Here is a 26,101-nt window from a genome sequence, read left to right on the forward strand (position 1 = left end):
AAAGCTGGTTCTCAGGTGGGAACACAAAATGGTGGGAAATGCTTAAAATGGTCGCTCTACCCCGCTAAACGCCCGCACTCCTCAAGCCCGTGCCCCACGCGAGGAGAGTGGGAAACAACCCCGATGAGGTCTTGAAATACCCCGAGCAAAGTGGTGGCGGCTAATGCCTACGGTCCAGAACCAGACACTTCCGGGTGAGTGCGACCTTCGACCTCGGCCTAAGGAAGCGCTCCTTCACGCCCAGAGGACTCTACCACCCTCCCCAGGCTAAGCTTGGCCCAGCCCAGCCTCCGTAGTTCCTCACAGTCGCGCAGTTCCCGCCCCAGAAATATCGCGAGCCTTCCGAGTTCGCCGTACCTTCCCATCATCCCCCTGTGCTCCCGGCCTTTCCCTCTTTGGTTTAGTTCCAGTTAGGGCCGCTCGGGTAGTAGTTTGTAGTTCGAGGTGCAGTTCCGCGAGTGACGCAGGCGCTGCGCGAGCGGCGCGCGCCGACCGCTCATCCTCGACTGTCCCGCTCTCATCGCGTCTCCTCGGCCCCGTAGCTGAGAGCCCGAATCTCCCTCACCCTCTTCCCGGTCCTCACCGCGCGCCCGAGGCAAGGGGTGGGCCCAGGTCTCTCAAAGAACCAGTACGTCGGAGTGCGAGACTAACGGTCGCGACCCTCCCAGGTGGGGGATGGGAGGGGCCTGGGAGCCGGGGCTGAGGCAGGAGGGAGGGACAGGCGCCCGGAGCCGATGGCGGGGCGGGGAGGGTGGGCGGGGGAGTGGAGTGTGGGGGCGGTCCACCCGCCGGGGAAGAAGACTTAGGATGGCGGGGACCGCAGACGGCGGCCTTTGCGGGAAGCGGCGGGTGTGCTGCTCCAGAGGGGCGAGCCTTTCCTCTTCTCGTCGTTGTCCAGCACCCTGAGCACCCCTGTGTGGGCCCCAGGCCCCCTTTGACGGCGCCATGGGTGACAGCGATGACGAGTACGACCGAAGACGCAGGGACAAGTTCAGGAGAGAGCGCAGCGACTATGACCGTTCGCGGGAGAGAGACGAGAGACGTCGAGGGGACGACTGGAATGACCGGTGAGACCCTTTTCCTCCGTTTTGCCCTCGTCTCATTCTGCTGCACTCCACCCTCATTGCCTTTCCTTTTTCATTGGAGGAGGGCAAACTGAAATCGTTCGTACTTGATTGTTTCATGGGGTTTGTTAAACCTAGTTGCTATTGGCCAAAGATTATTGAAATATCCAGAAGATGAAAGCAATAGGACTAAGACCGTTTGAGTACGGAAAAGCAATATTTATAAATGTACTTGAAACGTGTGCATGTTACTGTGGGTAAATGATACTTCAGAAAGGTTGGTTCAGACAAAGTAGAGAGTTGATTTGAGTGGCGAGGTGGTCAGGCCAGTTCCCTGGCAGGAGATGGTTAAATTTCTTGTGGTTGTCCTGCCTAAAGTCAGAAAGATCTTTGGACAGTGATGGTTGAGTTCGACTGTGATGGGACTAGGTCTGATTCGCTAGTGATTAGCTTTCTGGGATATTCTTGAGTTAATTATAGGTCGGGTGGCTTTCATTAAGAAACGTGATGTGATTTCCAAAAAAAAAAAATCAAGATTAAGAGAAACTGTGGAAGATTTTGTTTTTTAAATATAAGAGGTGTCACCAACATCTAATAGCTGATGGCAGTGGCTCCATTCGGAAACATTGCCGGGAAAAAAGCTTTTGCTGACTTGTTGTGATAACAAATCATTCAGTCTGTAAGTCGGAGTGTCTCTCTTCACTGTAGAACTCTGGCACTTTGTTTTCTTTGGTTATTTTCTTTTTTTTTATATATATACTTTATTGATTTTTTACAGAGAGGAAGGGAGAGGGGTAGAGAGTTAGAAACATCGATGAGAGAGAAACACCGATCAGCTGCCTCCTGCACACCCCCCACTGGGGATGTGCCCGCAACCAAGGTACATGCCCTTGGCCGGAATCGAACCCGGGACCCTTCAGTCCGCAGGCCGACGCTCTATCCACTGAGCCAAACCGGTTAGGGCTTCTTTGGTTCTTTTCTAAGAAAAAAGGAAAGGTGTTCTGGATTTTGAAGATGAATAAGATGTAGTGTTTTAATTTATTTTTTATTTATCTTAATATGGTTGTAAAAGTTGATTTTCAGAGAGAGAGAGGAAGGGAGAGGAATAGAAAGAAACATTTATGAGAGAGGAACATCATGGCTGCCTCCTGCACACACCCTTACTGGGATCCAACCCGGGGTCTTCTTGGTTCCCGGGTCAACGCTCAACTGCAGAGCACACTGGCCTTTATTGCCCTTAAGGAGCTTACAGTCTTGGGGGGCAAAATGTTCTGGGGTGTATGCTACAAATGAGTACGTATGAGAGATCATCATAAAGATGGCGAACGTTGAAGGAACATCTTTTAAGGGAGGGGAACAGTGGTGGAGGTGGTGTATTGGGAGAGCTACGGGAAAGTAATGCTTATAGCAAGACTTGGGGAGATGAGTGCGAATTCCCCAGACATTGGTAGTGTGAACAGCTTTGAGTTGTGGATATAATGTGTGCAGAAAAGAGCAGATATTCTAGTTTTTTTAGAGTAGTGGTTCTCAAAATCCACGTGATCCACAGACCCTAGGGTGTGTGTGAGATTAATTACAACTATTTTTATAGTACCGGAAGTATTGTCATTTTCACGGCACAGTGACATTTGCACTGCTGGTGCTATAGCAATGGTAGGTAAAACTGCTGGTGCCTTAGCACAAATCAAGGCAGTGGCATCAAACAAAAACAAACAAACAAAATAAATAAACCAAACCACTTACACTTAATGTCTTTGATGAAGCAGTAAAACTTTTATTAAATTGGATTCTTGCATTTACATTTTTTAAATACACATGACAAATGGGAAGTATGCATATAGGAGTAAAGTGGTTATCTTGAGGAAGAGCATTGTGGGATTAAACTGAGCTGAATAACAGGTTTTTTAAAATGTATTTTTATTGATTTCAGAGAGGGAGAGGGAGAGAGAAACATCAATGATGAGAGAGAATCATTGATCGGCTGCCTCCTGCACTCCCCCAACCAGGGATGGAGTCCACAACCTAGGTATGTGTCCTTGACCGGAATTGAACCTGGGATCCTTCAGTCCACAGGCTGACGATCTTCTCAGCTGAGCCAAATGGGTTAGGGCTTGTTTTTTTTTGTTTTTTTAGTTGTTTAAAAATCTGAACGAGCCCAGCCGGTGTGGCTCAGTGGCTGAGCATCAACCTCTGAACCAGGAGGTCCTGGGTTGATTCCCGTCAGGGCACCTGCGTGGGTTGCAGGCTTGATCACCAGTAGGGGGCGTGCAGGAGGCAGCCGATCAATGATTCTCTCTTTGATGTTTCTCTCTCTGTTCCTCTCCCTTCCTCTATGAAATCAATAAAAATATATTTTAAAAAATCTGAATGAAAGGGTCAAACATTGGTTATCATATTTGGGTGTTTGGCAGAAATTTTCTTGAAAACAAACTAAGAGAATCTGTTACTTCAAGAAAAATTGTCACTTTTGTTGACAATGAGAAAGTGGAACTTTCCAGTGAAAATGGGAGTTTTGGAAAACTTGTATCTACCAATGTGACCTTGACAGCTTCCCACTATTTAAAGTCTTTTCTGAGGAAATAGGTAGTGATACTAATGAATTAATATTTTGATATTGTCTAAGGCAGTGGTCGGCAAACTGCGGCTCGCGAGCCACATGTGGCTCTTTGGCCCCTTGAGTGTGGCTCTTCCATAAATACCACGTGTGGGTGCGCATGCACAATGCGATTGAAACTTCGTGGCCCATGTGCAGAAGTCGGTATTTTGTAGAAGAGCCACACTCAAGGACCACAGTTTGCCAACCACTGGTCTAAGGAGATGTGTCAAGATCCACTTAAAGATCAAGGTAGCCCTAACCGGTTTGGCTCAGTGGATAGAGCATTGGCCTGCGGACTGAAAGGTTCCAGGTTCGAGTCCGGTCAAGGGCATGTACCTTGGTTGCGGGCACATCCCCAGTAGGGGGTGTGCAGGAGGCAGCTGATGAATGTTTCTCAAATAAAATAAAGATCAAGGTATAAAAATGGATTTTAATATAGCAAACTACCTCTTACCAAGTTTTGGGTGGAACCAAATAATATTCCCAGTTATCTGAAAAGGCTATTAAAGTATTTCCTTTTTAAAAAAAATAGTTTTTATTGTTTTTTTTTTTGTTTGTTTTTTTTTAAAGAGAGGAAGGGAGAAGAAATGAGAGAGAAACATGGATCAGTTGCCTCCCATATATGCCCTGACCGGGGACTGAACCCACAGCCATTTGGCATATGGGAACAATACTTCATTCAGCTGAGCCACCTGACCAGGGTTTCTTCATATTTTTCAAGCAACCAAATATCACAAAAGATTAAATATAGAAGCAAATATGAGAATCTAGCTGTCTCTGTTAAAGCAGGCCTTGAAAAGATTTATCAATATAAAAACTGTGACACTTTTCTCACTAATATTTTTTTGTAAAATAGCCATTTTTTAAATATATTTTATTGATTTTTTTTTTACAGAGAGGAGGGAGAGGGATAGTGAGTTAGAAACATGGATGAGAGAGAAACATCGATCAGCTGCCTCCTGCACACTCCCTACTGGGGATGTGCCCGCAACCAAGGTATATGCCCTTGATCGGAATTGAACCTGGGACCCTTGAGTCCGCAGGCCGACGCTCTATCCACTGAGCCAAACTGGTTAGGGCTAAAATAGCCATTTTTTAATAGAAATCTGTAATTTATGTTAACATACAACTTCAAATTAAATAGGTATTTTTTTGTTCTTATTTTGAATACAGTAAGTATTGACAGATATAATCCACGTAAGCAAAAACTCTTTAGTATTCAAACATTTTTAAGAGTGTAAGGGGGTCCTAAGACTAAGAAGTTTGAAAAACTTTGGGTTAGAGCAAAGGATATTTTGTTGTGATGGGGATGGGGTACTAGTGACTGGTGGAGAGTCTAGGGTGACAGCCAGGAACCAAGGTTTTGAACAGTGTTATGTACTGGCATTTAAGCAAGGGCATGGCATGATCGCATTTGTGTTTGAGAAAGGTCACTGACTGTAGAGAAGGCGGGAGAGACCAGAGGCAGGTAAGCAGAACCCATGCTGCACTCAGAGGAGAAATGACCTAGGGGATGGCAAGGAAGAGGGCAGCTTTGATAGGCTTTGAGGCATAGGATTAACAAGCCAATAACAAAGTTGTGGTGAGGGTGATACTTGGTAACTGGGTACATGGTAATATATGGATATGCTGAGCGTGGGAAACAGGAGGAGGGAAATAAGTTTGGTCCCCTATGGTGGAAATAATAGGCTGAATTCCGACATGTTGAATTTAAGGTGACAATGGCCATCTAGTAGGGGATTATTAATATTGGTCCGGCATTCAGGAAAAAGGCCAGGCTGGAGGAAAGAGAGTTGACCCATTAGTTTGTGGGTAATGGCTGAAGTGATAGAAGTAGGCAAGAGTCTTTTTCTGTTTAGAGGGTAGTTTTATAATTTTTGGCTTTTAGCCTGGTGTCTCAGGATTGGAAGGTCCTGTTCAGGAGTGTTACCTTGGGATATCCAACTGTGTCTTACTTGCTGTTACTTGTTCTTATCTCCAGAGAGTGGGACCGTGGTCGGGAGCGCCGCAGTCGGGGTGAATATCGTGACTATGACCGGAATCGGCGAGAGCGCTTCTCTCCTCCCCGCCATGAGCTCAGCCCCCCACAGAAGCGCATGAGGCGAGACTGGTGAGATGGCAACAGTTTATCTTCCCTCACTTCTGCTGAGAACTTTGTCATTTCCTTTTCTCAAACTTCCTATAAACCCATTTTTTTTGTCCCTTTAAACCCTTGGGTGAGAGACCACAGTCTATGTCTCACCCTCTGTCCCATCCTCCTTTATGTTCCGGAGAGATGATTTTCTCCTCTGTCTGACTTTTGTGTCCCCCACCCTCAGGGATGAGCACAGCTCTGACCCATACCACAGTGGCTATGAGATGCCCTATGCTGGGGGGGGTGGGGGCCCAACTTATGGCCCCCCTCAGCCCTGGGGCCATCCAGATGTCCACATCATGCAGCATCATGTTCTGCCTATCCAGGCCAGGTAAAGATCTGCAGTTCTAGGGTTCTTGGGAGAAGGGAATTGTTGGGCTTGGGGAATGATTTGGGTTGCTGAAGACTGTGGCAGGAGGTGGGTTAGATACACAGAGTGCCTGTGGGGGTAGTAGCAGTTGGTGCGTGGGGTGAGGTCCATGTGGGCAAAGGAAGGGGGGCAGTTGGCTACCTCGGCCCCTCCAGCCTCCCACCTCTTCCCCCAAAACCAAGACTTCCTGACCATCTCCCCACCCTCCAGGCTGGGTAGCATTGCAGAGATTGACTTGGGTGTGCCACCACCGGTGATGAAAAGCTTCAAGGAGTTTCTCCTATCGTTGGATGACTCTGTGGATGAGACAGAGGCAGTTAAGCGCTATAATGACTACAAGCTGGATTTTCGGAGGCAGCAGATGCAGGATTTCTTCCTGGCTCATAAGGATGAGGAATGGTGAGTGCCCCCACTTTCTTGTGGTCTTTTCCCTGGCACGTTTCCCCTGGCCCTGCCAGTGGAGCTTGCAGCCCTGTCCTTTTCCCATTTTCCCCAATCCAGAACTTCCTGGGGGGTGGGGTGGGGGATGGGAATTACAGCAGCATTGGCTGATGGGTTCTCCTCCTCACTTCAGTGTCTGCCACAGCCCCCTATCCATCTCCCTTCCCCACTGTCCTCAGTCAGTGGGACACCTCCAGGCAGCTGGCCAGAGCCACCTATTCCCTTGGGGCAGCAGACAGACTGCTTCCCCCCTTGCTGGATTTGGGTCATTGTCATCCCTGATCGCCGGGACCCTGTGTGGCTGTGGTGTCCTCCCAAAAGCAACGAGTGAATCCAGACAAGAAAAGCAAAGATCTCAGGGTCATTTGACAGAAAAAGAATTTTAATTTTTTTCTTTTTGTGGATGTTTTAATTTTAATCAACCATCTTTTCCCCCCTTCCTGCTCCTCCTCCTCCTCATCCTCTTTCTGCTCCTCCTCCTTGAAAAGAGCCAGAACTGGGAACTACACCCGCTCATCGACGGAGCTCGGAGCAAACCCACCTCCACCCCCACCATACCCAGCCCATACATGAGCCCCTGGGCTGAGCCGCACTGCCCCGGCCAGGCAGACAGGCAGGGCACTGCTGTGCACAATGCAGCAGTTTAGCTGAATGTGATTGCTCAGGCAGTTAGTCAGTCAGGGCCCCCACCGCGGAGTCCCGCGGGGGTGCGGCATCCGGGCCGGGACACCCCAGCCAGGAGCCAGCCGGTGGCCCACCTGCCAGCATGGGCCCTGGGCGCGCTAGTTAAATCTTGAGCTCTGTTTGACCAAGCGGCCAAGGTAAAGATCCTGGAGGTGATGCCTGCAGCTTTTCTTTCCTCTTATGCTCAACTTGTGGTTCTGTTATGTCTTTCACTGTCCTCCTCTTTCTCTGTCTCACTCTCATGTACTTTTCTCTCCCTGTCTCTGTTCTTGCTCCCAGCCTAACACTCCCCCCCCCACCCCCCCACCCCCGGTTTCTCTGTCTGATCTTCCGTTTTTCCTTTTGTTTTTGATATCTGGGACTTTCTTATACTTTCTCCTTTTTCTCATACTTCATTTCTTGTTTTTTACCCCAAAGTCCTATTTTAAATGTATTCATGCTCTACCCCTAACCCTCTACCCTTCTTTTCTCGCTCTCCCTGTGGGCAGTACCTAAGGTTAAAAGGGCACTTCAGTTTTTCCCTTTGGTCTTTCCCTGTACCTTCACCATCTGCTTATCTTCCCAAGGGGGGAATAATAAAGGTATCCTGCCTTTTTTGGCTTTTCCTATCTGGTAAATTTCAGGTTTCCCCCTCTCTTCCACCTAGGGATGAAGGGAGTTGGTGGGAGCAGTCCTCTTAATGACTCTAGTTTGGGGTTGGCAAGGAGAGGGAGGTTCTTTGGGGCCTATTATATCCTTAGCCTTCCTCTCAGAAGCTTTGGGAAACTACACTTTTTAAGTTAGTGTCTCCCAGAGATTTAAGGCAATTGATCTGCCTCTCTAACCCCGGCCCCCCTATAATCATTACTCTTCCCCAATCTAGAGCTCTTAGTTTCTGGCTCTCCCCCAAGTCTTCTCAGAAAATAACCTTTGGTTTCTTTGGGGATATTGGGTGTTTTTATTATACCCCTCTCCCCAATTTCTGCTTTTATGATCTTTTATGGGTATGAGAGGATGGGGAAAAAGTTCTGATTTTCGTGGGCCCCTCCCCAGGTCCTGGCCCTGGCCCCCAATGACTATTTTGTCGCTTCCCTCCCTACTTCCTTCATAGGTTTCGGTCTAAGTACCACCCAGATGAGGTGGGGAAGCGTCGGCAGGAGGCCCGAGGGGCCCTGCAAAACCGACTGAGGGTATTCCTGTCCCTCATGGAGAGTGGCTGGTTCGATAATCTTCTCCTGGACATAGACAAAGCTGATGCTATTGTCAAGATGCTGGATGCAGGTGTGTGGCTTGGTTTGGGCAGTGGATGTCTGGTGACCAAGGTCTTGGTTGGGAAATAGAAGCAGGTTGACAGAAAGCCAGAGGATGAAAGCTAGGACCATTGGATTGTGACTTCTGTTCCCTTTGTTGGTAGCTGTGATTAAGATGGAAGGAGGTACAGAGAATGATCTACGCATCCTGGAGCAGGAGGAGGAGGAGGAACAGGCAGGAAAGCCTGGGGAGCCCAGCAAGAAAGAGGAAGGGCGGGCTGGACCAGGCCTGGTGGATGGAGAGCGCAAGGCCAATGAGAAGGAAGACAAGAAAGAAGATGGCAAACAGGTCTGAGTGCTGGGGTCTCTGGGTGCTGCCTGTGAGTACCAGGGGAATGGAACTGTTTCAGTTGTGCTGGGGTCCACAGGAGCTAGAGCTAGAGGGCTCTGTATTGGGTGGGGGACAGGTGAACTTCTGGGCTCAGTTGTTGAGGGTGGGAGGGGTCCTCTGATAAAGGTTCTTGGGGAAATGGACCTTCTCAAGACTGTCTCTACCTGTAGGTTGAAAATGGCAGTTCTAGTGATGACAAAACTAAGAAATCTGAGGGTGATGGGGACAAGGAAGAGAAGAAAGAAGACTCTGAAAAAGAAGCCAAAAAGGTAGAGGATCTCTTGCATGTGGTCAGTGTCTGGACTGGGGTCCTGGTAGTCTGGCTCATCCCCTCTTGCTGTGGCTCCCACAGAGTAGCAAGAAGCGGAATAGGAAGCACAGTGGTGATGACAGCTTTGACGAAGGCAGTGTGTCGGAGTCAGAGTCAGAGTCAGAGAGTGGCCAAGCTGAGGAGGAGAAGGAGGAGGCTGGTAGGTTTTATTTTCTCCCAGTCCATTCTCTTTCTATGAATGGTGGGGGAGGTGAGACGATGAAATTGATGGGAGGGTGGCTTTTTGGGAAAGAAGGGCGTGGGGGAGGTGGGATGGGAGTTTGACAGCTTTTCTATCTCCTCCAAAATCAATAATAAAAACTAACCAACTCCCGCCATTTCCTGCATAGAAGAAGCACTCAAGGAAAAGGAGAAGCCCAAGGAAGAAGAAAGGGAGAAGCCCAAGGATGTTCCTGGGCTGGAATGTAAACCCCGGCCTCTGCATAAGACTTGCTCTCTCTTTATGCGCAATATCGCACCTAACATTTCCCGGGCTGAGATCATTTCTGTGAGTGGGGAAAATGGCACTGGGGGCAGGGACAACACCCAGGCTCCATGTTTTGCCCAAGGTCGGGTGGAGGAAGAATTTGGGAGGCGCGGGCGGTACACTAGGTGGGGAGAAGATAATCTGACACTGCTTCTGACATACATCCCTACTTCTGTAACAGGGAGGCTCCTTTCCTATGGGCCCATGCCTTTCCAGGGCTGGTCCTGGTTGCACCATTTGCTTTTAAATGCTGTTCCTCTGAAGCTCTTTGTTGCTTTTTCCTTGTCCGAGTAAAGACTAAAGGCAGTTCCCTAGGGTCCTGAGGATAGGGGGGATTGAAGGAAGATGTGACTCCTTAACTTACTAATGGGGTTTCTGTTCCTCTGCTTTTCCAGCTTTGTAAAAGATATCCAGGTTTTATGCGTGTGGCATTATCGGAGCCCCAGCCTGAGAGGAGGTGAGGGATGGAGAGAAGTGTGACCCTGGATACCTTGGAGAAAAGGTGCAGGGGGAAGGTTAATGGCCAACATCACCTTCACCCCAGGATTATGTTGACATCTTTGTTCTTGTTTAGGTTTTTCCGTCGTGGCTGGGTGACATTTGACCGCAGTGTTAACATCAAAGAGATTTGTTGGAATCTGCAGAATATCCGAGTGAGTACTGGGAGCAGGACTGTTTTGAGGAAGAAGTGCGGCTCTCTGTGCTGCACACCTCCGAATGCTTTGTTCATTGGTTGCTTCTTTCATTCTGCCCCCTATTTCATCTGTTTAGTCTGCTTACATTAATTCTGTACTGTTGTCTCTGGGCTAGGCTCTGGGACTGTTTTGTTTAACACACCTGATCCCTGTCCTCAGGGAACTCACAGTCTAATCACTGGTGTTCTCAATAGGGCCAGTCTTTTGAGTTGCTGCTTCTTGGGCAAGTGTTGGTAGCTTTCTGTTCTTTCTAGCTCCGGGAGTGTGAGCTGAGTCCTGGTGTGAACAGAGACCTGACCCGTCGCGTCCGCAATATCAATGGCATTACTCAACACAAGCAGATAGTGCGCAATGACATCAAGCTGGCAGCCAAGCTGATCCATACGTTGGACGACAGGACCCAGCTCTGGGCCTCTGAGCCGGGGACACCTCCTCTGCCAACAGTCAGTGACTCTCCATAGAACTTTTTCAAAAGCAGCCAATACCCCCTCATCTGTGGGCATCTCTGGTCTTCCAGGAGAACAGATTGGTGTTAGTGATTATTTGTGGGCTAATGTGTAGAATAAATACAAACATGAAGACAAATCTTGAGGCAGCGGTAACAGGCCAAGTGAGCCTTGAATTCTTTCAGCCTCACCTTGCCTTTCAAATTAGTTTCCTAGGCTACCTACCCTAAGGGGCTTTCTCTGCCTCACTTGCTTTTCTTCTCCCTCCCAACTAGAGCCTGCCCTCTCAGAACCCAATCTTGAAGAATATCACTGACTACCTGATTGAGGAAGTGAGTGCTGAGGAGGAAGAGCTGCTGGGGAGTAGTGGCGGGGCCCCCCCTGAGGAGCCCCCTAAGGAAGGAAACCCAGCGGAGATCAACGTGGAACGAGATGAGAAGCTGATCAAGGTGCCAGTGAGAGCAGAGTGGGATGAGAACCTGGCTTGGGGAGATATAGGGCGAGTGTGGGTGAACTCATGGCTTTTCATTTCCCTTAGGTTTTGGACAAACTACTCCTCTATTTGCGCATTGTGCATTCCCTGGATTATTATAACACATGCGAGTACCCCAATGAAGATGAAATGCCCAACCGTTGTGGCATTATCCATGTGCGGGGACCCATGCCACCCAACCGCATCAGTCATGGAGAAGGTGAGCTCCCTACCTGAGTCTCCTCTAGTGCCCCTTCCTCCCTAGCTGGTTTTAGTTCTGCTCTGAAGCAGTGCTCTGTCACTTCTCCTCTAATCCCCTCCTTGCTTATTCCTTGCTCTGGCTTCCTTTTCAACCTGCTGTCTGCCTTTATTCCCAAACCACAGTTCTAGAGTGGCAGAAGACGTTTGAGGAGAAGCTGACTCCACTGCTGAGTGTGCGGGAATCTCTTTCAGAGGAAGAGGCCCAGAAGATGGGTCGCAAAGATCCTGAGCAGGAAGTGGAAAAATTTGTCACCTCTAACACCCAGGAACTGGGCAAGGATAAGTGGCTATGCCCTCTCAGTGGCAAGAAATTCAAGGTCTGGGATATTAGTTATGGGATAGGTGGGAGGGAAGGGTGATTATTATGGGGTCTGGGGAGTTAGGGAACTGCTTGTTCAGTTCTGACTCTTTCCTCTGCATCCAGGGACCTGAGTTTGTACGCAAACACATCTTCAATAAGCATTCGGAGAAAATTGAGGAAGTGAAGAAGGAGGTAGCATTTTTTAACAACTTTCTCACTGATGCTAAGCGCCCAGCTCTGCCTGAGATCAAGCCAGCTCAGCCACCTGGCCCTGCCCAGAGTAAGATACGATCCATGAGGGCAGGAGTCCTCAAACTTTTTAAACCGGGGGCCAGTTCACTGTCCCTCAGACTGTTGGAGGGCCGGACTATAGTTTAAAAAAAAACTATGACAAATTCCTATGCACACTGCACATATCTTATTTTGAAGTAAAAAAACAAAACAGGGACAAATACAATATTTGTACTTGCATGTGGCCCGCGGGCCGTAGTTTGAGGACCCCTGCATGAGAGTCTGCCACATTCACTCTCCCTTGACTCTTCAAGGGCTCCTGGTTCTTTTTTTTTTTAAATATATTTTATTGATTTTTTGCAGAGAGGCAGGGAGAGGGATAACGAGTTAGAAACATCGATCAGTTGCCTCCTGCACACCCCCCACTGGGGATGTGCCCGCAACCACGGTACATGCCCTTGACCGGAATCGAACCTGGGACCCTTGAGTCCACAGGCTGACGTTCTCTCCACTAAGCCAAACTGGTTAGGGCAGGACTCCTGGTTCTTTATCCTGTTGTCCCCTGAAAAAGTTTCTGCCTTACCCCCTCTGGCCATATTCCTAACAGCTAGTTGTGTCCTGTCTCCCCCCAAACCTCCTTCCCCAGTAATTCATGTCCCTGTCTGTGTTGTACTCCCCCCAGGCCTGACTCCAGGACTCCCCTACCCACACCAGACTCCCCAGAGCCTGATGCCCTATGGCCAGCCCCGGCCCCCTATTTTGGGGTATGGAGGTAAGTATAGGAAGGTCTTGAAGGGTTTGGTGGTTGTGAGGGGTTGGGAGAAAGCAGCTAAGATAGTTGAGGTCATAGGTTCCCAACTCAACACTGATCTTTTTCATAGCTGGTGCTGTCCGCCCTGCAGTCCCCACAGGAGGGCCTCCATATCCCCATGCCCCTTATGGTGCTGGCCGAGGGAACTATGATGCCTTCCGAGGCCAGGGAGGTTATCCTGGGAAACCTCGAAACAGGTGAGAATGAGCTAAGATGTCCAAGTTTTCTTGCCCTCTTTAAATGGGGACCCTCAACTCTCATCCCATTTTACCTCTTTCTTATCTCACAGGATGGCCCGTGGAGACCCACGGGCCATTGTTGAATACCGTGACCTGGATGCTCCAGATGATGTGGATTTCTTTTGAGCCATCGACTTTCCCTCACTCTCAGTACCATCTATACTTGTGACTGCCTTGTCCCATCCAGCTCTTCAGAATTTTTTGTACGTCCAGCCCTACTGCCAATAAAAGCACTTCCGCAGTGATTCCTGACCAAGTGTATGTTATATACCTCCCCAAATCCTCCCAAACATTGGCTGGGGCAATGGTTGAGCCGGGCCTTGTCACTTTATTGATGCCAAAGTTTCCAGGCTCTACTGGGACTTCCTGAGGGCCTGGCACCCTGCAGTCTCTAAGCCTCTGCCCTTGAGAGTGTGTGGGGCCGGAGACAGTCCTGTTTTGGGAAGTGTCAGTCCTGGGGAGGCAGCTGCTTTTCAGAGTTATGGCTGGTCAAACACAGGTTGTAGAAGGACTTGGAGTCAAATGTTGTGCTCACCTCTCGCCAGCCCACCCACCCAGCAATCTGTAGTTCAGTGGGGTTTTTTGGAGCACCCCAGCAGTGAGGGTCCAGTACCAGGACGAAGGCTTTGGTGCCCGGCCCCAGACAGACTCCCAGCAAGGCCTTAGACTGGGCATCCGCATCCCCCCCAACCATTACAGGCCCTCCGCCCCCTGCAAAGTGGGAGTGAAGTCTCTCCAGCTCCCCCTGAAGCCCAGCTCCACGGGGAACGTGGCATAGGCGCCCCTGGGGTCCTCTGAAGTATTCGAGGCAGAGGCTGGCCTCTACACAGCCGATCCAGTCCCTGGAGCCGCGGAACCCAGGGGGCTTGTCACCCATGTCCTCCAACGCGGCCTGCACGTCCATCAATCCGGGAACACCCACGGGCCGGCCATGTGGCCACGAGCACAGCGTCTGCAGAGTTCGGTATCCGCAGCCCCAGCCCCGGTCGTCCACGCCGTCGCAGCCATAGTGATAGTAGAGGTAGTGGCCCGAGAGGATGGCCAGGCGAGCGGGGCCGCGGGCGGGTGGCGCAAGGCCCAGATGTACGTCCTTCAGTGGCTCCAGGGCGGCGGGCAGGAGCAGAGCTGCCGAGTTAGGGCAGAAGGAGCGTCTGGCGGCGTGGAGCGAACTCCAGGGAGAACTCAGGATCTAGCACTTACTCTCGGCCCGGACGGGTTTTGGGCGGGTCCTGGGCGAGCTGCGGCAGGACCGGCGCGCAGGTTCTGGCAACAATAGCGCTGGGCAGCACGGGCAGCACGAATCAGTGGAGGTCGCACCGCTAGGCCCTGCGGACCTGGTGGCCTGTAGGGTTCCCACAATGCACCGCTGCCCCGCCCCACCGCACCTCCCTTCTTACTGCGCAGACGCGAGTTCTCCTTGCGGGGTGGCGCCTGGTGTCCCGGCGCTGAGTGGGCCAGAATGTAGGTCCCAGCGACCACCCCCATTCCCTGAGCCCAATTGGCTAGGCCTCCTGCCCTACCGCCCCCAGTCGCGCACACACCTTTGGCTGTAACAGTTTATTGGCAGCCCAGAGGGGCGAAGGCACCGCGGGGTAGGGGGCTCGGCCGAGACATGCAGAGGACCAGGGGCCCCGGGGGAAAGTTGGGGTGGGTCTAGGGCTCCTCTGTAATATCCCAGCCCTTAGATAAATAGTATATACAACTTGGGGACCGGGGCGGGGGGGGCGGATAGGGCGGCAGAACGTGGGGGTCCCGCCTGGGTCACAGGTCTGAGCAGCGATCCTGCTTGCTGTAATGGTCAAACTGGTTCTTCCAGTGCACCATGTAGGAGCTCCAGCGGTGGAACTCGGCCTTCCACTGGCGCTCCGCCTCGTCCAGCGTGTCTGCGGCCAGGGCGCCCGACAAGTGGGTGGGAGGAGGACGTGGAGAAGGTCGGGTGGGGGTTGTGAGTGCAGGAGGACACAGGAGAGGCACGTGGGATGGTGGAAAGAGGATCAGGTAGATGTGAGAAACACGAGAGACGGGGAGGATGAGGGTGGAGGTGGGGCCAGAGGATTGGCGGGAGGGAGGAGAGAGGGGGGAAAATGACCGAAGACAAGGGGACAGAAGGGATCAGGGGCGGGGAGCATCCGTGGGTGGATGGGAAAAAGAGAAGAGACAGAAACGGTTGACGGTTATAGCCCCACGGGGAGTTGCTAGCTAGCCCCGAGTCTTCCCTCTCCCCCAACACGTCTCAGGCTCCAAGGAATCATTCTATAAAAAAAGAAAATGGGCTTTTCCATTTAAACAACAAAGGCGTGTGAGTCCCTGAGACGGATCGTAGGTCAACCCTCCCCCACGCCCTGTCCAGTGTGAGCTTTTTGGTTTGAGGGGGAGGGGCGCTGGGTCGGAGATCCCTGAGTGGGGCCCTCCCCCGGCCCGACCACTCATTAGAAGAGGGGCCCCCGGAGGCCGGAGGGGGAGGAGGCCGTGGTCACAGCCGCTGGAGCCGGGAGAGGAGGAGGAAGAGGAGAAGGAGGGGCAGGGGGAGGCCGGGCCTGGGCCTCGGGGCAGCCTCCCCGTGGGCGGGGCCTGGGCAGGTGCTGGGAGCCTTCGAGGCTGGTGGGGAGAAGAGAGGGGTTACACCCCGCCCGCTTCCACTCCCCTCTCTCTCTCCACGCCCCATTTCTTGCCCCCGGGCCCAGCCCCTACCCGCTGGCCCTACATACCGGTGGCGCTGAGCAATTTGGGTAGGAAGCCATTCCAAAAGGCGCAGGCCTGGGCTCGCAGCCCCCGCCGCACCTCCAGAGGCCGCAGGTTTAGGCTCACGTACTGCTGCGATACCCCCGTGTACTGTGGCCACTGCGGGGCTTTAGGGTCCCGCGGGTCATTGGGGTCCCTGTGTAAAAAAAGGAAGGCTCAGCCTCAGTCAAGCCTGCCCCGCCCTGAGGTTGGGGGATGGAGATGAAGAGGAGGCAGGTGCTCCCAGACCCCATGCCCTCTTAGCTCCAAGGGGAGCCCCATCCCTTCCCTCCCACGGCTGCTTTAACCCTTCTTTCTCTTCTCCGGTACCCCTCATCATCTGGAGTCTTCCCTTCCTCCTGCCCTCTTTCTGTCTCTCCTCTCCATTTCCTTCCATTTTCCTGCCCCATCGTTGTCTGTTTCTCTCATTTAAAAAATTGGTGATTTATTGAGCTCTTGTTATGTAACCAGGCCCAGTCCTATCTCTACAAACATCGCATTTACTTTTGACAACACCCATGTGACATTGGATTTATTGTCCCCTTCTTCAGACAGGTAAACCGTGTGTGTGTGTGTGTGTGTGTGTGTGTGTGTGTGTGTGTGTGTGTGGCTCCCCCCCCCCCCCAGTGCATGCCAGATAATAAAATCACTGATCTAACTGACCCAGCTTTACAGTTCACACTCCTGACTGCTGTTGGAATTCTGTCTCTCCTTGTCCATCTCTTCTCTTTGCCTCCCTCCATTACTGTCCTTGATTCTTCAGGATCTGCCACCCCACTTTCTCCTTCCTTTCTCTCCCGTTCCCCTTTGTTATTCTCTCCCCCTTTGTCTCCTTTCCTTTGTGAACTCTCCTCTCTCTTTCTGGTCCTTCCTCTCTGTCTCTGCTTGTGTTCCTCCCCCTTTCTCTTTGTCCTCCCAGCCTCCCTGGCTCCCGGAGGCCATCCGCCCTTTGGCACTGCTAACCCTGTGCGGGCGAAGTTGGCCCAGTATTTCATCAGCCGCTGGGCAAAGGCTCTCTCCTCAATGGTGTAGTTTAGCGAGGGTTCCAGAGGGAGCCCAAAGATGAACTCGATCTCGTAGCCGTGGGGCACCCCCATCCAGGGGGGCCAGGAGAGCGTAGATGCACGATGTTCAAAGACGTAGGCATAGACCTGAGCACCCTGGGCGGCCAGTCGCCCAGCCAGTTGAACCACAGGGCACACGACATTGTGGTCACCCACCACATCACTCATGGCCTCCCTCAGGCGGGCTGGGTCCTCAGGATGCAGCCAGTCTGTATAATGCAGGACCACAGCCTCGGCAGCCAGGTCACTCACCTGGGGGACCCCGACCCGCACCCCGGCCAGGAACTGGGCCCGGCTGATGAGAGACTCGTTGTCTTTGCTGAAGCCTGGGGCCCCGTAAACCAGAAAATAGGAGCCCTCATCCTTCACCACACCCACCAGCACCTGGGGGAACAGGATGAAGGAATGGGGTGGGGGTGGAGGCAGACACAGACAGACAGGCAGACAGAAACAGATGGACAACGAGTCAGAGAGATGGACAGTTCCAGACCCAGAACCATGGAGGAAGAGAGTATGAGATTGGGGGACGGAGAGGAGAAAATATACCCACATTTTCTTTCCTCTCTGTCCCACTGGCCACCCTGGGATTGAGCCCTCAGGGAAGAGAAGCCTTTGCAAGTGGGTCTTGAGGAGCCCTCATGCCTGGGTCCCCAGGGGTAGGGTGGGAAAGTGGGAGAACAGGCATAGAGGAACCAGCTCTACCCCCTCCAGCCACTAGTCACCTGCAGGCCGTGGAAATCTCCAGCGTTGATGAGGGCCTCCGGGGTATCACTGAGGAAGTCTCCATCTACCACAGGCACAAAAGAGAAGCGGAAGACACTTTCCTGAGGCAGCACATGCCACTCGTGGTCCACCAGGTCCTGAGCTGGCCGTGTCCGCAGGCAGGCGACCAACTCTGTGTCATTGCTACCAGCCCCACCTGGGGGGCAGCCTATGAGTCGAGCCAGCAGTGTGGCCCTGCGGCGGGCCTCTCCCATGCTCACCGTAGCCCAGGGCCCGTTGGGTGCACCGCTTTGCAGCACAGCCCTGTGGAACAGGTCCCGGCTGGGTGGGGACAGCAGGTGCATGCCCACAGAGGCGGCACCTGCACTTTCCCCAAACAGAGTCACCGACATCGGGTCCCCCCCGAAGGCTGCCACGTTCTCCCGCACCCATCGCAGGGCCAGCCTCTGATCCAGAAGACCCACATTGCCTGGTGCCTCCCGGCTCCCTGGGAGGGCCAGGAAGCCAAAGGCTCCCACCCGGTAGTTCATGGATACCAGCACAGTCCCCTCCGCCTGGGCCAGGAAGCGCCCATCATACACGTCCAGCGAGGAGGCCCCACTGTAGAAGCCACCCCCATAGATCCAGACGAGGACAGGGGTGGGGGTCTTAGGCCGAGGGTACGGTGTCCACACGTTGAGGTAGAGGCAGTCCTCACTCAGCTCACGGTTTGGGTTCCACATCTCGGTGCCCTCAAAGCCAGGGTACAAGGTGTCCACGTATTGGTAGCAGACACTTTGGAAGGCGGTGGCATCTCGCACCCCTGGCCAGGGTCGCTTGGGCTCCGGTGGCAGAAAGCGACGGGGGCCTACGGGTGGCTCTGCGAAGGGGATGCCCAGAAAAGCAGAGACAGGGCCCCCAGGGGCCATTAGGCGGGTGCCCCGAAGCCGGCCCCCACGCACCATCACCAGCAGCTCCGGGTCCTCTGGGTGCTCAGCCTCTGCCCCTCCTCCCAGGAGGAAGAGGAGGAGGAGGAGGAGAAGTGGGAACGGTGGGAAGAGAGTATGCAGGGGACACCATGGGGGCCTCATGGCTGCCAAGGCAGGCAGGCGGCTGTTAGGAGAAAGAAAGGCAGAGGGTGAAGGCCTGAGGCTGCCAGGAGGGGATTAGATAACACTCTTGCCCAGGGGTTATCGCTAAGCTGCAGAGGAGGTGGGGCAGGTTGGCAAAGAGGAGGAGAGAAATGGAGGGAAGGAGACAGACAAGCAGAGACAAGGACACAGGCAGACAGTGAGAAGCCGGAGGGACAGAGATCAGGCCCATACGCACCCAGACAGACAGACAGATGTAAGGAACGGATGAGACCTGCCAAGCATGCCCTCCCTGACCCACAGAGCACCCACCGCCCTCACCTCCTTCCCCCCGCTGGGTGGGCTGGATTGGGCCCAGTGTGAGCCTTGTGGGCACCCGCACCAGAGGCTGCAGTCCACGTAGAGGCCACCCGACAGGGGTGGAGCCCTCGATGATGGGAGGTGCCAATGGGGGCGCGTGCGGTGGCGTGAAGGCACAGCCTCTCCTGCGTTGGCCAGGGCTGGGGCCCTGGAGGGTGGGTTGGGCATTCAGGGTGTGGGAGCCGCAGGTCCAGGGGCACCCCAAATCCTGCCTACCCCACACCCTGCCCCGCCCAGCCCGCCTCGTCCACTGTCTGGCACAGCGTGCTGGTACCCGTGGGTGCCCATCAGTTGCGCACCCCTGTCGCCTAGCCTCCGCGAACGGGTTCGCCAGCCTCGGACCCCAGGACTCGTCCCTCATTCGTCTGATGATGCTGTGCACACTGCCGCCAGCGGGGGGCAGTAGAAACCGATAAAATAACGGCGCTCCCCGCCCCAAGCAAAGGAGCAGAAAACTTGGGGCGGGGGTCTGGGGGCTGTAGAGGTCTGAAGGGCGAACCGGGACGCCTGTGTTCTCCGAGCTCCGGAGATCCCCCGCTGCAGGGGGTGGGGGCGCTATTTTGGGGCCGCAGCTGCTGTGGTTCCGGCATCTCCAGCCAAGGGATCAAAATTCCCCGGGTCGGAACTCCCCCCTTCTCGCGGCGGTCACCCCTCACCCAGCCCCCTCCGCCCTGAGCTGGGGTGGTGGCGGGGCTGAGATTATCTAGGAAACCCGAGTGGGGCTAATTATAACTCGGGGCTTCCGCTGAGCCTCCCCTTCCCCCAAAATAGAGACGGAGTCCCCGTGGGAGGGGGGTGCCTGGGCCAGGCAGGGGGCTGCGGCGGGGCGCTGGGGTCGCGGGATCGGCGGGGTGGGTGGGGGTGGGGTGGCAGCCGGCCGCCAGGAACCTGCGCGACCCGGGTTCCGCCCTCGGCAGGGGGCGTCCGTCTCCCCGTGGCCTCAGACTTGAGGACTAACGGGGTCCTGGGCGCTCGGGGGTCCCCACGGGAAAGCGGGAGCTGCGGCGGCGGCCAGCCCTCCGGGGTGCCGGCTCCCGCACCGGCAACCGGACGTCTTCGGCGGCGAGCTTAGCGTCAAGGCTGAGTGTGGGCGGCGGGTGGGGGGCGTCTCCGGGCATCCGATTAGGGGCCTGGATCCCTCCGGGAAGGCGCCGTGTCCCACGGGCCACGGGCGCGGGGAGGGGGTCCGGAGCGGGGCGGGAGACTCACCTGAGGCGGCCGAGCCGGGCCGGGAGCGGGAGGCGGCCGCTGTTCCCCGCGCAGGCTGAGCCGACTCTGACAGCCGCCTCCGGCCCCCCGCACACACCCCTCCGGCCCGCACCGCGCCCCCGCCCACTGTCTCCGCCCCCGCCACTCCCCACCGCCCGGGGCTGCCACCTCCTCTCCCTCCCTCCCTCGGAGCGGAGACACGGAGACCCTGGGGCCCAGACGGACGCCGGTGACAGCCGCCGACAGACGCACAGACGCGCGGTGACAGACGCGACCTAAAGGTCCGGCGGTGGCGGAGCAGACACCCGCAAGGACAGACGAGCAGAAGCGCGCGAGACAGACACGCGCAGACGGACGGTCTCATGCAGTGACAGCCGCGGACAAACGCAGGGACTGACATTCACAGACGGACACTCTCGGACACGGTGGGCGACAGCTTCGTTCGGGGCAGGGGACCGGATCCATTAGCATCCCCGGCCCCGACGCAGCCGGGATGGCAGGCGGGGCCCGGCCGTGAAAGTGTGGCGGAGGCCCCCTCCGAGGCCTCGGCGGAGAAAAGATGACATGGGACACTCTTGGGCGCAGCGGTGGAAATGAACATGTGCACATAAGCTCACAAGTGGAAACGAAGGGGACCCCCATGACAGAGAGGAGGGGGAAGGGGCTCGGGGAGGGAAGGCCAAATGGTGGCATGCAAAGGGTGCGGGGCGAGCCCGCCCTCCGCCGCAGTGGAAACTTCGGGAACCCCTTGGGTGGGTTTGCGCTGTTCCGACGGGTGACCTCGGACGTTCTTCCCCGGGGTCGGGTAGGGGCATGACATCACTAGGCCAGGCTCTCATTGGCTGCCGCAGCGCGCAGGTGGGAGCGGCCTGGCGGGCGCCCCCAGACTGTTCTGTGAGAGGCCGGAGCCGCACGGACCACCCCGTCCCGACCTCGAGGGGGTCGCCCGTGGGAAAGTGCGGCTGTGGCGGCATCTCACGCTCGAGGTGAGGGCGGAAATGTGTGAGGCGGTGCCCGCATGACCGCGTCGCGCGAGGTTGCCCTATGCTCTCGGGGTGGCCAGCTCCAGGGCTGCCTGGCGCGGGCGGGCGCCCTGGAGTGCGTGCGCGCGCGCGGTGGTGCGGGGCGCCGCGTGGGGCAGGCGGGCGCGCGCGCTGGTGCGGGGCGCCGCGTGGGGCAGGCGGGCGCGCGCGCATGCTCATTCAGCTGCCTAGACCCCCGCAGCGTCCGAGCCCCGTGTCTGCCGGGGCGAGGGGCTGAGTGCACTGGGTGGGGGTCTCCCGAGTGTCGCGGGATCCGCCCGAGTGCTTTCCCCGGGGCTGCGCGGTCCTGGTCCTCCAAGCTGGGCGCCCCCACCCAGCCCGCTTGGGCGCCCCGAGGGAACCGGTTTCCGCTAGCCGGGGACCCTCGCTGAGTCCCAGTGATGGCGAACCTTTTGAGCTCGGCCGTGTCAGCATTTTGAAAAACCCTAACTTTAACTCTGGTGCCCTGTCACATGTAGAAATTTTTTGATATTTGCAACCATAGTAAAACAAAGACATATTTTTGATATTTATTTTATATATTTAAATGCCATTTGACAAAGAAAAATCAACCAAAAAAATGAGTTCTCGTGTCACCTCTGACACGCTTGTCATAGGTTCGCCATCACTCAGTCTGTTCTCCGCTTAAAGGCGGCGGCCGCCAGGTGGCGCGGAAGACAGCCGCTCGGGCCTCGGAGACTGGGATGGGATGCGGAGACGAACCCGCGTCATCTCTTCCCACCCAAATCCCTTGCAAGGACACCGAGGTTCCCTGTATTCGGCCTTCAGCGCCCTGGTTGAGGGCTCTCTAGTGGTTAGACCATGTCCCCAGTCATTAGGGCTGCGGGAGGTGCTAAGGGACGGGAAAATGGACAGTTGGCGTAGCTGCAGGGGAAAAGGATCTGAGACAGGTTTCCCAGCGTGGTAATTATGAATTATTAGAATGATAAAAGTCAACTACGAATGAACGAGCAGAGGCATGCTCCAGCCTACGGCTGCGGAGATTTTTGATCTGTAAAGGCCCAGACAGTGAAGGGGGCTTGCCTCCCTGTCACTCTCCAAAAAGGGCTGTGCCACACAAGCCCCTCACCGGACTTCTCTCATCAGGACTCCCTAGGCCTATACCACGAAGCTAGGGAAGGCAGCGAGGGACAGCGTCTAGCCCAGGGTTATCATGAACCAGTGATACCTTAGATAATTTAGAAGATGAAAGGACAGGGCATGTTCTGGGAGCTGGCCCAGCAGAGACTGCCTCAGAGAGGTCAGTGTTGAACACACTGCCGTTGGAATCAAGGACAGGACACACATGGAGGGCTGCAATCTCCCAGGGAGACAAATAACAGAAAGATCCTATATTTATGTGGGTGATGGTAAGTGGATTTAGACAGAAAAGGTGTCCAGGTGTGTCTCCGGAGGCTGGAGTGGAGAGCAAGGACAAGGGCACTTCCTGCCTGGTTGGGGATGGCATCAGAGAGGCATATCTGTGAGGAGTCCATGGGAGGTAAGGGCAAGGCAGGTTGTGGAGCCTTCTGAAGCCAGTCAGAACTATTCCTCCCAGGGGTGGGTAGGGGTGGGCACTGTAGAAAGTCAGCCAGCAGAAGAGGGAGGGGGAAGTGGAGTTTCCAAAGATGCTCAAGAATCTGGGGCAGGAAGAGGATGCAGCCATTTATTTCAGTACCCACTCCCCAGGCCTGGGGAGATGGGAAGAAGGGCAGGCAGTCCCAGGAGGGGGGTATGGGGGGTATGGGGGTGTGGGTGGGTTGGAGTCTGAGGAGGTATCCTACTCCTGGGGCCCCTCGTGTACTTCCCCAGACCCTGGGTCAAAGAGGGGTCAGTTGAATGTTCAGTCAGATGAATCTGCAAGACTGCATGGAGTTCTAGGGCACGCAGCCCTGTGCCTGAGAGGTAGGTGTTGCAGGAGGCCAGGGCTCTACAGCTGCAAGCAGCTCTGGGAGATGTGCCCATGGGCCACGGGTGTCTCCTCAGCCTGCAGTTTGTCCTGGGATTGTGAGGATGGAGGAGACCATGCAGATGGTGTTTCCATTTCAGAGAGTTAGAAAAAATTTTTAAATGTATATTTATTTTTTTAAACAGTGATAAAATACACCTTTCTTTACTTTGTTGAGTCAGAGGGTTATAAAAATGATTGCTAAAGTAGATATCAGGCAAACAAAAGTTCTTTAGAAGTCTAGTTGCCATGGAGTTTATTTAAACCAAGAGAAAAAGATCATAATGTTTTCACGCAATACATGCTTGGTTCTTTAAATACCAGTCATGACAAATAACAGAAAGAATTCAGGAATGCTGCACTTTTGATCCATACAAAGCACCAACATTCTGAGTTGTACATAATTTAAAGAAATGTCTCAGATACTTTTTTGAGATTCTGTTGTAGCCAATACATGAAGGCATGCCTTCAGTGTGCATAGGAATGCAGTTTAGAAAAGAAAGAAAAAAAATCACACTGGAACTACTTTATTTCTTTAAAATCACTGAGTAAGAGAAGCAACATTGAACCACTATACTGATTTGACACAACTTCTATACAGTACCTTGACTGAAATCCAAGGGCATAAGTTAAGACTCTCCTCCTCTATCTATATATGTAGTCTATATATATAAAAGTATAATATGCAAATCGACCAGACAGTGGAATGACCGGTTGCTATGATGCACACTAACCACCAGGGGGCAGATACTCAACGCAGGAGCTGCCCCCAGCCCGCAGGCCCTGATCGCTGGATGGGGGTCTGCTGGCCAACCTCTTGGTCCCTCCCCTTGCCCGATGGGGAAAGAGGAACCAGGGGTGGGTGGCAGCAGACCTGGGCGGCACCAGGCCAAGGCGGGTGCGAGCACCCTGCTAGTCACCCCACACACAGAGGGTGACTGGCATTGGTGGTGGGGGAGAGGGGGGGAACGGGGTTGGCTGCTGGCAGCCAGCAGCCGGGGATTGGCCCTGATCACAGGCCAGGCCTAGAGACCCTACCTGCGCACTAATTTCATGTACTGGGCCTCTAGTTTCTAATAAACAACTACATGGTAAACTTACGACTTTTCCCCCTGGATTTTACCTGGAAGTGGCCTTTCAAATTTTTTATTTAAAAGAGGACAGGTTTGGCACTTTTATACTGATGTCACCAAATATTTCTTGGGATCTCAGGAAGATTCATATTCTTTACAGCTGATACAGCATGGGCTGGAACTCCCTTTAAGCCAGCCTCAGATTTCTCCAGTTAATTTTTTACATCAATTTATGTAACAATCTCAATCATATTAGTCTCTAATACCATTCCCCCATCACCATCTCTGTAATAATGTTGTGAGCCTTGCTTACATGGAAAATGGAATTCAGTTCACAGACAGTTTCAAAACACTTGTGTAATGTTTCCACAAATACTTGAATTATATCTCCAATGCCAAGTTCACTGTCTGAAAAATCCATACAGAAGACAAAAGATAACATTGCATAAATGTCTGTAAATCAGTTTGTTGTCAGCTCCTCCAATTAATTATTATCCTTCCAGGAAATTGCAAACATTTCCATCTCTCTTAGATACCAAGTGGAATGTCTTCCTGATGATTTGCTGCTGTCTGTCTTCTCTGTAAGGCTGGTAGAATTTGGAGAGCTGTGGCTTTATGTGGTTGTTGAGGATGAGGATTGCCTTGTTCATGGCTGAGCTGGTGGACCAGGTGAGCGCTGAGGGCCAGGGCTGGGGTGGGCTCTCAGCTTCGCCTCAGGATCTCACTGGTGATCCTTCCCCTCAGAGAGTTTTTAAATTTCAGGGGACCACCCAAGAGAGCCAGAATAAAGGGTGCAGGTGTCAGGGCATTGGAGTAAGCCCTAGACCTGAGGTCCTGATTCCTGGGTTCCCTCGCCCAGTGCTCTCAGTGAGACCTCAGGAAAGTCACTACTTGCCTGGGCCTCAGTTTCACCATGTGTAAAATGGTGCATTGGACTTGAATGTATGTCAGAATCATGGGGGCCATTTAGAGGGACTGATCTGTTTGGTGTTGAGTGGAGTCCTTAAGTCTGAATTTTTTAGCAAGTCATCAGGGCAGTCCCATGAGGGTGCTGTGAGCACCGCATGAGGAGAAATGCTGGACTAGGTATCCCTAGTCCAGACCGACCTCCTGAGGACTGACAGACTGTCTGGGTCAGCAGGAAGTGCTGTGGACAGTCAGTGAGTACAAGAACTAATAGGGACACCTCTGGGCATGAAGAGAGATGGACAAGGATTTGAGCTTGTTCTTGAAAATGGATAACACTTCCAGGAATAGTTCCTCTTTTTACCTTGAGCCTCTCCCCAACCCTAGTCAACACAGGAACCTCATCTGTCTAGCCATGACACCTTTCCTTATGTAGTTCCACCTAATAACCTCCCCAGCATCCTCTGTGACCCGACCCTCCATAGCCGTCACTGCAGGGATATCCTTGATTTTTCCATTTCTTCATTTACCATGCTATTTATCCAGGAATTAATATTGATTCCACCACCAGTTCTACCAGTTCAGGGAACTTCCCTTGCATGTCTGTCTCTCACTTTTGCCAACACAGGGAATCTCTACTTCTATTAGTCCTTGCCCCACCTCTGCTAACAAAAAGGATTCTCATCTCCTCTGTTCATTGGTTAGGATTCAGTTCAGCTATTTGATACGGAAACCCAAACAATAATGGCTTGAATGAAATATAATGGAAATATATTTTTTTCTTACACAGAAGAAATCTAGGAGTAGGCCCTATAAGATTGGCAGGATGCCCTGGAGGCCAGG

General features: G+C 53.5%; 3 protein-coding genes and 1 pseudogene across 15 annotated transcripts; 1 reads left to right on the forward strand and 3 right to left on the reverse strand.

The window, feature by feature from the left end:
- Positions 1–379: 379 nt before the first annotated feature.
- SRRT (serrate, RNA effector molecule) lies at positions 380–13,407 on the forward strand. 7 transcript variants are annotated; one of them, XM_036308447.1, is made up of 20 exons: positions 380–668; positions 899–1,067; positions 5,642–5,770; positions 5,979–6,125; positions 6,375–6,563; positions 8,380–8,549; positions 8,683–8,867; positions 9,080–9,178; positions 9,262–9,379; positions 9,573–9,727; positions 10,102–10,163; positions 10,281–10,359; positions 10,656–10,844; positions 11,123–11,296; positions 11,386–11,539; positions 11,704–11,897; positions 12,005–12,161; positions 12,795–12,884; positions 12,994–13,120; positions 13,213–13,407. In XM_036308447.1, exons 2-20 carry the CDS (start codon positions 946–948, stop codon positions 13,286–13,288), a joined length of 2,616 nt encoding a protein of 871 aa, XP_036164340.1. In that variant the 5' UTR covers positions 380–668; positions 899–945; the 3' UTR covers positions 13,289–13,407. The 7 variants fall into 7 exon arrangements, with proteins under 7 accessions (XP_036164340.1, XP_036164342.1, XP_036164339.1 ...); XM_036308449.1 differs by having other exon boundaries at positions 381–668; positions 9,570–9,727; positions 12,783–12,884; positions 13,269–13,407; XM_036308446.1 differs by having other exon boundaries at positions 381–668; positions 9,570–9,727.
- A 63-nt stretch (positions 13,408–13,470) lies between these two features.
- On the reverse strand, positions 13,471–14,647 carry UFSP1 (UFM1 specific peptidase 1 (inactive)). Its single transcript, XM_036309994.1, has 2 exons — positions 14,543–14,647; positions 13,471–14,351 (listed from the first exon to the last, which is right to left on the reverse strand). The coding sequence occupies exons 1-2, from the start codon at positions 14,645–14,647 to the stop codon at positions 13,611–13,613; spliced, it is 846 nt and encodes a 281-aa protein (XP_036165887.1). The 3' UTR covers positions 13,471–13,610.
- On the reverse strand, positions 14,351–20,730 carry ACHE (acetylcholinesterase (Cartwright blood group)). Of its 7 annotated transcripts, XM_036308454.1 has the most exons (7): positions 20,310–20,423; positions 19,400–19,483; positions 19,123–19,248; positions 17,670–18,762; positions 16,847–17,331; positions 15,871–16,040; positions 14,351–15,760 (listed from the first exon to the last, which is right to left on the reverse strand). In XM_036308454.1, exons 2-7 carry the CDS (start codon positions 19,459–19,461, stop codon positions 15,636–15,638), a joined length of 2,061 nt encoding a protein of 686 aa, XP_036164347.1. In that variant the 5' UTR covers positions 19,462–19,483; positions 20,310–20,423; the 3' UTR covers positions 14,351–15,635. The 7 variants fall into 7 exon arrangements, with proteins under 7 accessions (XP_036164347.1, XP_036164353.1, XP_036164350.1 ...); XM_036308460.1 differs by lacking the exon at positions 19,400–19,483 and having other exon boundaries at positions 20,310–20,437; XM_036308457.1 differs by lacking the exon at positions 19,400–19,483 and having other exon boundaries at positions 19,062–19,248; positions 20,310–20,437.
- A 3,695-nt stretch (positions 20,731–24,425) lies between these two features.
- LOC118655888 lies at positions 24,426–25,002 on the reverse strand (annotated as a pseudogene).
- Between the last annotated feature and the right edge of the window lie 1,099 nt (positions 25,003–26,101).

Source organism: Myotis myotis, unplaced genomic scaffold (genome assembly GCF_014108235.1).
Source record: "Myotis myotis isolate mMyoMyo1 unplaced genomic scaffold, mMyoMyo1.p scaffold_m19_p_5, whole genome shotgun sequence".
Taxonomy (NCBI): Eukaryota; Metazoa; Chordata; class Mammalia; order Chiroptera; family Vespertilionidae; genus Myotis; species Myotis myotis.

Bases quoted from the DNA above. Each gene is read 5' to 3' on its own strand.
- SRRT (XM_036308443.1), top strand. From the start codon at position 946: ATGGGTGACAGCGATGACGAGTACGACCGAAGACGCAGGGACAAGTTC. The intron at 10,164-10,280 runs GTGAGGGATGGA...GTTCTTGTTTAG, and splicing joins GAGCCCCAGCCTGAGAGGAG to GTTTTTCCGTCGTGGCTGGG. The intron at 10,845-11,122 runs GTCAGTGACTCT...CCTCCCAACTAG, and splicing joins GGACACCTCCTCTGCCAACA to AGCCTGCCCTCTCAGAACCC.
- UFSP1 (XM_036309994.1), bottom strand. From the start codon at position 14,647: ATGGGGGTGGTCGCTGGGACCTACATTCTGGCCCACTCAGCGCCGGGA. The intron at 14,352-14,542 runs GTGGGGCGGGGC...AGTAAGTGCTAG, and splicing joins GCAGTAAGAAGGGAGGTGCG to ATCCTGAGTTCTCCCTGGAG.
- ACHE (XM_036308454.1), bottom strand. From the start codon at position 19,461: ATGAGGGACGAGTCCTGGGGTCCGAGGCTGGCGAACCCGTTCGCGGAG. The intron at 18,763-19,122 runs GTGCGGGTGCCC...TTCTCCTAACAG, and splicing joins TACGTGGACTGCAGCCTCTG to CCGCCTGCCTGCCTTGGCAG. The intron at 16,041-16,846 runs GTTAGCAGTGCC...TTTTTTACACAG, and splicing joins GCCAACTTCGCCCGCACAGG to GGACCCCAATGACCCGCGGG.